Source organism: Myiozetetes cayanensis, unplaced genomic scaffold (genome assembly GCF_022539395.1).
Source record: "Myiozetetes cayanensis isolate MyiCay16 unplaced genomic scaffold, myiCay2020 scf1023, whole genome shotgun sequence".
NCBI lineage: Eukaryota > Metazoa > Chordata > Aves > Passeriformes > Tyrannidae > Myiozetetes > Myiozetetes cayanensis.
Genome location: NW_026086632.1, coordinates 4741 through 14980, shown reverse-complemented (window position 1 = coordinate 14980; position 10240 = coordinate 4741). Strand labels below are relative to the sequence as shown.

At 58.4% G+C, this 10240-nt stretch overlaps 1 protein-coding gene across 1 annotated transcript; it reads right to left on the bottom strand.

Annotated features, from left to right (window-relative positions):
- Positions 1 to 3790: 3790 nt before the first annotated feature.
- LOC126634989 (reticulocalbin-3-like) lies at positions 3791 to 9309 on the bottom strand (the record flags this gene model as incomplete). Its single annotated transcript, XM_050305915.1, has 4 exons — positions 3791 to 3924; positions 5069 to 5285; positions 7548 to 7608; positions 9141 to 9309. Coding segments are annotated over 4 exons (556 nt in total), but the record flags the coding sequence as incomplete, so codon positions are not given.
- Positions 9310 to 10240: the final 931 nt, after the last annotated feature.

The window sequence follows — 10240 nt, the reverse complement described above, 5'->3', positions numbered from 1 at the left end:
GAGATGAACACATAGACAGAGTAGACAGACACCAGAATGAACACACGGACAGACCCACGAGACAGAAGCCAGAGATGGACACACGAGACACACCCGAGACAGAAGTCAGAGATAGACACACAGACACACCACGAGATAGACACATAGACAGACCCATGAGATAGGCACACAGACACCCCCATGAACTACGGACGAGACAAACCCTGCAGGCAGACCCACAGACACAGCCAAGAGATAGACACAGGGACAGAGTAGACAGAGCCTAGAGATGGACACACGGACAGACCCACAGATGAACACTACAGACACAACCACGAGACACAAGGACAAGTCAAGAGATGGACACAAGAGACAGAGTGGACACACAGGACAGACCCACAGACAGAAGCCAGGGATGAACACATAGACAAGTGGAACAGAGCCTGGGAGATGGACCACACAGACAGAAACCACAGACAGAAACCCGGAGGCGGACCCACAGACACACCCACGGACAGAAGCCAAGGGATGGACACACGGACAGGTGGACACACCCACGGACACCCCACGGACCCACGGACAGACAAACCCACGGACGGACCCACGGACACACCCAGGGGCTGCCGGGGAGTCTCAGGGAGTCTCAGAGGGTCTCAGGGGGTTTGGGGGTCCAAGGGGAGTCCAAGGAGGGGTTTGGGGCTCCAAAGGGGGTCTCAGGGGCTCAAGAGGGGGCTTTAGGGGGCTCAGGGGTCCACAGAGTGGGGGTCTCAGGGGTGGGTTGGGGGGTCTCGGGGGTCTCAGGTCCAAGGGGTCTTAGGGGCGGGCTCGGGGGTGGGTGAGGGGTCTCAGGGGTCTCAGGGTGGGCTGGGGGGTCTCGGGAGGGTCTCGGGTCCAAGGGGTTTCGGGGCAGGCTCAGGGGTGGGTGAGGGGTTTCAGGGGGTCTCGGGGGAGGTGGGAAGTCAAGGGGGATCTGGGGGAGTGGGAGGTCCAAGGGAGGTCTCGGATCCAAGGAGGGTTCTGGGGAGGAGGGTCCAAGAGGGTCTGGGGATTTTTGAGGGGAGTCTCAGGGTGGGTTGGGGAGTCTCAGGGGGTTTAGGTATCCAAAGGGGGTTGGGGGTCTCGAGGGGGCTCAGGGGGTTTAGGGGGTCTCAGGGGTGGGTGGAGGGGTCCAAGTGGGGATCTCGAGGGGGATGGAGGGGATGGAGGGTCCAAGGGGTCAGGGATTTTGGGGGTGGGGTCTCAGGGTGTGGGGAGGGTCAGGGGTTTCAGGATGGGGGGTCTCAGGGGAAGGGTCTGGAGATCCAAGGGGGGTTGGGAGGAGTCTCAGGGGGTTTTTGGGGGGATCTGTCTCAGGGGGTCTCAGAGGGGGTCTCAGGGGTGATTGAGGGGTCGAGGGGGGCTGGGAGATGGGGGGCTGGGAGGTCCGGGGGTTGGGGTGAAGGGTTGGAGGGTTCTCAGGGGGGGTTTGGGGGATGGTCATGGGGGTTCAGGGAGGGGGGGTTGGGGGTCTCAGGGTGAGTGGGGGGTCTCAGGGTGGGTTGGGGGTCTCAGGGGGTGGGTTGAGGGTTCTCAGAGGGTCTGGGGGTAGAGGTCGGGGGTCTAAGAGAGGGATTTGGGGGGCTGGGGGCTCTGGAAGGGTTGGTTGGGGGTCTCAGGGTGAGTTGGGGGTTCTCAGGGGAGGTTGGGGGGAAGGTTGGGGGTCCAAAGGGGGGTTTGGGGATCTCAGGGTGAGTGGGGGGGTCTCAGGGGATTTGGGGGTTCTCGAGGGGTTTGGGGGAAGGTCAGGGGTCCTAAGGGGGGATTTGAGGGGGGTTTGGGGGGGTCCCCCGGACAGACCTGCAGCCGCCGGACACACGGACGGGCCCCCTCGGCAGGCGGAGGGCGTGGCCTGAGCCGCGGAGGGGGCGTGGCCAAGGCGGAGATGGGCGTGGCTTGGACGGATAGGCGTGGTTTGTGCGGGTGGGTGTGGTCTGTGATGGTGGGCGTGGTTTGGTGGTGGGCGTGGTTTCTGCGGAGAGGGGGCGTGGCCAATCCTGCGGCAAAAAGGGGCGTGGTTTCGCCGCGGTGGGCGTGGCTTATTGGGGATTATTTATCGATGAAGGGGGCGTGGTCTGAACGAAGAGGGCGTGGTCTCGTTTGGTGTGGGCGTGGCTTAAAGAAGGGGCGTGGATTCTCTTAAAGGGGCCGCGTCACTGGGGGAGGGCTTTGAGGGTGGGGGCGGGGCTTTGAGGGTGGTGGGGGGAGGGGGTCCGGAGTCCAGGGCAGCCCCTCCCCACCCGCCCCTAAATTTGGGAGCAGCAAAGCAGGGGCGGGTCCCGCAGGACCCCAGACCCAGATTTGGGAGGGAATTGGGGCGGGGGAGAGGAAGGTCACCCTCCCCAAAAACCCCAGAGGACCCCAAAGTCAGGGGAAGGAGTGGGGGGGAGGGAGGGGCTTGTTCCGTACCCCCACCCCAAAATCCACCCCAAATTCCACCCAAAATCCTCCTAAATCCCCAAATCCACTCAAAACCCAAAATCACCAAATCCCCAAGTCTCTCAAAATCCTCAAGTCCCACCAAAATCTCCCAAAATCCACCAAAATCCTCCCAAAGTCCCAATCCACCCAAATCCCCCAAAATCGCTCCAAATCCCCCAAAATCCTCCCAAATTCCCACCCAAAATCTCCCCAAAATCCCTCCTAAATCCCCCAAATTCCGCACCAAAACCCCAAAATCCCACCCCAAATCCCCAAAATCCTCAAAATCCCCCAAATTCCCAAAACCCCAAATCCCACCCAAAATCCCCCAAAATCCTCTCAAATTCCCCCCAAATTCCCAAATCCCCAAAATCCCACCCAAAATTCCACCAAATCCACCAAAATGCCCCAAATCACCAAATCCTCAATCCCCCCAAATCCCACCCAGGGGGTCCTAAACTTGACAGGGGTCCCAAAATTTCCATGGGAGGGATCCCAAAATTCCCATCAGGGGTTTCAATCAGAGCCAGGACAGGGTTTTTTGGGGACCCCCTCAAGAAACATCTTTATTCGTTGCAAAAAGCCCCAAAATCCTCTCCCCCCCAAAATTTCTCTCTCACCCAAATTCTCCCCCCTCAAATTCCCCCAAAAAATCACCCGGGGGGAGAGAAGCTCAAAGACCCGGGGAGTTTTTGGGGGTCCTGAGAGGTCAAAGCTCATTTTGGGATTCCCCTCCTCCCAAAACGTCCCCCCAAAATCACGGGGGTCTCAGAGTTTTGGGGGTCCCAGGGAGTCTCTGAGGATTTTGGGAGTCCTGGAGGGATTTTAGGGAGTCTCTGAGGATTTGGGGGTGGAGTTGAGGGGTTTTGGGGGTCCCAGGTGGATTTTGGGGGAGGGTTCTCTGAGGATTTTGAGGGGTCCCAGGGGGTTTGGGGATCCCAGAGGGTTTTGGGAATTTTGGGGGCCTCAGAGGTTTGGGGATCCCAGGGAGAGTTTGGGGAGATTTCTGGGGAGTTATTTTGGGGGTCTTGGGAGATTTTGGGGGGAGGGTTCTCTGAGGATTTTGGGAGGGTCTCAGGGAGTTTTGGGGGTCCCGGGGGGTTTGGGGGGTCCCAGGGGGGTTTTGGGAATTTTGGCGGGTCCTGAGAATTTGGGGTTCCCGGGGGGTTGGGGGGATTTGGGGGGGTTTTGGGGGATCCTGGGGAGATTTTGGGGAGGGTTCTCTGAGAGTTTTTGGGGGTCCCAGGGAGGTTTGGGGGTCGAGGGGGGTTTTGGGGGATCCTGGGGAGATTTTGGGGAGGGATTCTCTGAGGATTTTGGGGGGTCCAGGGGGGTTTGGAGGGTCCCAGGGGGGTTTGGGGGGTCCCGGGGGAGTTTTCTCAGAGTTCATCGTGGGGTCTGTGCAGGTCCTGCCCAAAATCCGTGGCTTTGCTGCCCACGAAGAGCTCGAACTGCCCCAAAATCTCCTCCGCGTCAGCTGCCCAGTCCCTTTTTGGGGGAGGGGCGTCAAGCCCTCCCCACACCCGAGGGACCCCTCCCCCACCTCAGGACTCAGAAACACCCCCGGGGACCCCGAAATGCCCCCAAATCCAGCTAGGGACCTCCAAAACCCCCAAATCCTCAAATCCCAGTCTGACTCCCAGATCCAAACCCAGGATCCTAAAACTAGGGACCCTAAATCCCCAGGACCCCAAAACCCACCCAGGAACCCCAAGCCCACAGGACCCAAAACCACCCAGGAACCCCAAAAATCCCCCAGGGACCCCCAAAATCCCAGGGACCCCAAAATCCACCCAGGGACCCCAAAATTCCCCCAGGGACCCCAAACCCCAGGGACCCCAAAACCCACCCAGGGACCCCAAACCCCCAGGGACCCAAAATCCCCCAAGGACCCTCAGAATCCCCAGGACTCCAAGCCCCAAGGGACTCAAACCCACCCAGGGACCCCAAAATCCCCACAGGGATCCCAAAATCCCAGGGACCCCAAACCCACCCAGGGACCCCAAAATCCCCCAAGGACCCCAGAATCCCCTCCAGGGACCCCAAAACCCCAGGGACCCCCAAACCCCCTCCCAGGACCCCAAAACCCCCAGGGCCCCAAAATCCCCAGGGACCCCAAAACCCCCAAGGACCCCAAAATCCTCCCCAGGGACCCCAAAGCCCCCAGGGACCCCAAAACCCACCCAGGGACCCCAAAAATCCCCAGGGACCCCAAAATCCCCCAGGGACCCAAAACCCACCCAGGGACCCCAAATCCCCCAGGGACCCCCAAACCCACCCAGGAACCCCTAAAATCCCCCAGATCTCCCCAACCCCCTCAAACCCTCTAGGACCCCAGTTGGCCCCCAAGTCCCCCAAAACCCCTAAATCATCCCCAAATCCCCCAAAGCCCCTCCAAAGCCCCAAATCCCCCAATATCCTGAAACTGCCCCAAAATGGCCCCAAATCCCCCAAACTCCTCAAACCCCCAAAACTCCCCAAACCCCCAACCCCAGATCCCCCAAACCCCCTCAAATCCTCCCAATTCCCCCAAATCCCCCAGATCCCTCCCAGACCCCCAAATCCCCCAAATCCCCCTCAAACCCCCAAGCCTCTCACCCCCAAATCCCCCAATTCCCCCAAACCCCCAGACCCCCAAACGCCCCTCACCCCGTCCTGGTCAGCGTGGTGCAGCAGATGGGCGGCCTCGACCCCCGCCCAGTCGGGGCTGGGGGGTCGGAGCCAAAGTTTGACCTCGTGGGGTCCCAATCGGCCGTCCCCGTCCCGGTCCCGCTGCCCCAGGAACTGCTCCCGCTCCCTCTGCACCTCGGGGGGCTCGGGACCCCCGGGGGGACCCTCAAACAGGTCGGCTGGGGGGGGGAAAAGTCGGTGGGACCCCCCCCGAAAAAAGCTCACCCCAAAAAAAACCCCCAAAATCCCTCTCAAATCTGCCCCAAAACGGACCCAAAATCCCCCCAAAATTGACCCAAATCCTCCAAAAATGGACCCAAATCCTCCCAAAAATGGACCCAAATCCCCCAAAATGGACCCAAACCTTCAAAATTGACCCCAAATCCCCCCCAAATGGACCCCAAAACCCCTCAAACTGGACCCAAAATCCCCTCAAATCCCCCCAAAATTGACCCCAAAGTTACCCAAAATAAACCCAAATCCCCCACCAAAATTGACCCCAAATCCCCCCCAAAATCCCCCAATCTCCTCCTTGGGAGCTCAGGACCCCAGGGGACCCTCAAACAGGTCAGCTGGGGGGAAAGATCAGTGGGACCCCAAAAGCTCACCCAAAAAAACCAAATGTCCTCTCAAATCCGCCTAAAACCCCAAAATGGAGCCAAAACCCACAAACTCCCCAAAATGGGCCAAATCCCCAAAATCGACCCAAATCCCCTCAAAATCGACCCCCAAATCCCCAAAATTGACCATAAAACCCCCAAAATCTCCCTCAAATCCCCCAAAATGGACTCAAATTCCACCCCCAAAAAAACCCCAAATCCCTCTCAAATCCGCCCCAAAACCCCCCAAAATGGAGCCAAAATCCCCCAAAATGGACACAAACCTTCAAAATTGACCCCAAATCCCCCGAAAATGGACCCCAAAACTCCTCAAACTGGACCCAAAATCCCCTCAAATCCCCCCAAAATTGACCTTAAAACCCCCCAAACCTGACCCAAAATCCTCTCAAATCCCCCCAAAACTGACCCCAAAACCACCCAAAATGGACCCAAATCCCCCAAATTGACCCCAAATCCCCCAAAGCCCCCAATCCCTCCTCGGGGCTCCAGGACTCAGGGGACCCTCAAACAGGTCGGCTGGGGAAAAGCCAGTGGGACCCCAAAAAAGCTCACCCCAAAAAAACCCCAAAAATCCCTCTCAAATCTGCCCCGAAATGCCCCAAAATGGAGCCAAAATCCCCCAAAATGGATACAAACCTTCAAAATTGACCTCAAATCCCCCCAAACCAGACCCAAAATCCTCTCAAATCCCCCCGAAATTGGCCCCAAACCAGACCCAAAATCCCCTTAAATCCCCCAAAATTGACCTTAAAACCCCCCAAACCTGACCCAAAATCCCCTCAAATCCCCCCAAAATTGACCCCAAAACCACCCAAAATGGACCCAAATCCCCCAAATGACCCCAAATCCCCAAAAGCCCCCAATCCCTCCTCAGGGGCTCGGGACCCAGAGGACCCTCAAACAGGTCGGCTGGGGGGAAAAATCAGTAGGACCCCCGAAAAAGCTCACCCCAAACCCCCAAAATCCCTCTCAAATCCGCCCCAAAATGGACCACAATGGACCCAAAATCCCCCCAAAATCCCCTCAAAATGGACCTAAAATGTCCCAAATCGCCCCAAAATGGACCCAAAATCCCCCCAAAACCCCCCGAAATGGATCCAAAATCCCCCAAAATGGACCCAAATCCCCTCAAAATTGAGCCCCCAATTCCTCCCCAAAATTGACCATGAAACCCCCCCAAAATCCCCCTCAAATCCCCCCAAAATGGACTCAAATTCCACCCCAAATTGACCCCAAATCCTCCCCAAATTGACCCCAAATCCCCCCCAAAAGCCCCCCCAATCCCTCCTCGGGGGGCTCGGCACCCCCAGGGGGACCCTCAAACAGGTCGGCTGGGGAAAGGTCAGTGAAACCCCCAAAAAAGACTCACCCCAAAAAACCCCAAAATCCCACTCAAATCCACCCCAAAACGTCCCGAAATGGAGCCAAAATCCCCCCAAATCGCCCCAAAATGGAGCCAAAATCCCCCCAAAATGGACCCAAATCCTCCAAAAATGGACCCAAAATCTCTCCAAAATTGACTCCAAAATCCCCCAAAATGGACCCAAAATCCCCCCAAAAATGGACCCAAATCCTCCAAAAATGGATCCAAAGTCCCCCCAAAATGGACCCAAATCCCCCAAAAATGGAACCAAAATCCCCTGAAATTGACCCCAAAATCCCCCAAATCCCCCCAAAACAGACCCAAAATCCCCCAAAATTGACCCAAAATCCCTCCAAAAATGGACCCAAATCCCCCCAAAAATGGACCCAAAATCCCCCCAAAAATGGACCCAAATCCCCCCAAAACCCCCCAAAATCCCCCAAAAAGCCCCCCCTGACCGATGTACTCCTCGAGCTGGATGAATCCATCCCCGTCCCGATCCAAATCCTCCATCGTCTCCTGGGGGGGGAAAAAGGGAAAGGTGAGACCCCCCCCCCAAAAAAATACACCCCAAAATGGGTCTGGGGGGCTGAAAAACCCTTAAAACTCCCCAAAATGGGTCTGGGGGCTCAAAAACCCTTAAAACTCCCCCAAAATGGGTCAGGGGGCTTAAAAAACCCAAATGGGTCTGGGGGGGTAAAAAAACCCCCAAAACTCTCCCAAAATGGGTCTGGGGGTATTTGGGGAGGGGGGGGGTCCCAGGGATTTGGGGTGGGAGGGTTCAATGATTTGGGGGTCCCAGGTGATGGGGGTCCAAGGGAGTCTCAGAGACCCCAAAAACCCCCAAACCCCCAAAAACTCCCACTCCAGGGGTTCCCTTGAATTTGGGGGGGTGTCAATGAATGGGGGTCCACGGACTCGGGGGGTCCCAGTGGATTGGGGAGGGGTCCCCACCTGCCCCACGATGTCCTGCACGTGCTCCAAGTCCTCGGGGTGCAGGAAGGGACCCCCAAAACCCCCAACCCCCAAACCCCCATTCAGGGATTCCCTTGAATTTGGGGGGGTGTCAATGCCAGATTGGGGGGTCCCAGGGATTTGGGGAGGGGTCCCCACCTGCACCACGATGTCCTGCATGTGCTCGAAGTCCTCGGGGTGCAGGAAGAGACCCCCAAAACCCCCCAAAACCCCTGAAATGCCCCACCCAGGAGGGGCTTAGGGGGATCCCTTCAATTTGGGGAGGGTGTCAATGATTTGGGGGGGGTCCCAGCGAATTGGGGAGGGGTCCCCACCTGCACCACGATGTCCTGCATGTGCTCGAAGTCCTCGGGGTGCAGGAAGAGACCCCCAAAACCCCCCCAAAACCCCCCAAAACCCCCATTCAGGGGATTCCCTTGAACTCGGGGGGGGTCCCATGGATTTGGGGGTCCCACGGACTCGGGGGGGTCCCAGGGATTTGGGGAGGGGTCCCCACCTGCACCACGATGTCCTGCATGTGCTCGAAGTCCTCGGGGTGCAGGAAGAGACCCCCAAACCCAAACTCCCCAAAACCCCCAAAGCCCCATTCAGGAGGGGTCTCCCTTGAACTCGGGGGTGGTCCCATGGATTTGGGGGAACTCCCAGATTTGGGGGGTCCCAGGGATTGGGGAGGGGTCCCCACCTGCACCACGATGTCCTGCATGTGCTCAGAAGTCCTCGGGGTGCAGGAAGGGACCCAAACCCCCAAACCCCCAAAGCCCCATTCAGGGGATTCCCTTGAACTCGGGGGTGGTCCCATGGATTTGGGGGGGAACTCCCGGATTGGGTGGGGGTCCCAGTGAATTGGGGAGGGGTCCCCACCTGCACCACGATGTCCTGCATGTGCTCGAAGTCCTTGGGGTGCAGGAAGAGACCCCAAACCCCCAAAACCCCCCAAAACCCCCCAAAACCCCCAAACTCACCCAAAACTCCCCAAAGCCCCATTCAGGAGGTTCCCTTGAACTCGGGGGTGGTCCCATGGATTTGGGGGGGTCCCACGGATGGGGGGTCCCAGGGATTTGGGGAGGGGTCCCCACCTGCACCACGATGTCCTGCATGTGCTCGAAGTCCTCGGGGTGCAGGAAGGCGTCGAGCTCGGGCCCCCCCAGCCCCCCGTCCCCGTCCCCGTCGGCCCCCGAAGCGGCGCCGGGCCCGGCCCAGGGCACGCCGGTGACCCTGGGGTCCGGAGACCCCTGAAATCCTCCTCTGGGGGGAAAAGGGGGTCAGACCTCGGGGGATCCTGGGGGGTTTGGGGTGAGGACCCCAAAAATCGTCATTTGGGGGTGAAAATGGGGGAAAGGGAGATTTGGGGTCTTGGGACCCCATAAAGGGGAAGGAAATGGGGGAAAGGGGGATTTGGGGTCTGGAGATCCCTGAAATCCTCGTCTGGGGGGGAAAAGGGGAGTCAGACCTCAGGGGATCCTGGGGGTTGGGGTCCTAGGACCCCAAAATGGGGAAAAGAGGGAAAATGGGGGGAAAGGGAGATTTGGGGTCTTGGGACCCCATAAAAGGGGGAGGGAAAGGGGATTTGGGGTCTGAGAGTCCCTGAAATCCTCATCTGGGGGGAAAAAGGAGGTCAGACCTCGGGGGGGATCCCCTGGGGGGGGTTGGGGTCCTGGGACCCCCAAAAAGGGGGGGAAAAAGGGGTGAAAATGGGGGAAAAAGGGACAAAGAGGGGAAGGAATGGGGAAAAGGGGGAGGAAGGGGATTTGGGGTCCAGGAACTCCCAAAATCCTCATCTGGGGGAAAAGGGGTCAGACCCCCTCAAACAGCCAAATCCCCCTCAAATCACCTCAGGGACCCTCGAAACCCCCTTAAACAACCCCTGGACACCCCAAACCCCCCAAATCCCCTCAAATCACCTCAAGGACCCACCAAACCCCCTCAAATCCCCCAAACCCCTCCAAATCCCCTCAAATCCCCCAGGACCCCCAAAATCCCCTCACCAGGGTCATCCCCGAAGGCCTGCTCCCAGTACTCCCCAGAGACCCCAAACCCCCAAATCCCCTCAAACCCCCAAATCCCCCAATCCCCCAAATCCCCTCAAACCCCCAAATCCCCTCAAACCCCCAAATCCCCCTCAAATCCCCCAAATCCCCTCAAACCCCCAAATCCCCTCAAACCCTCCCAAATCCCC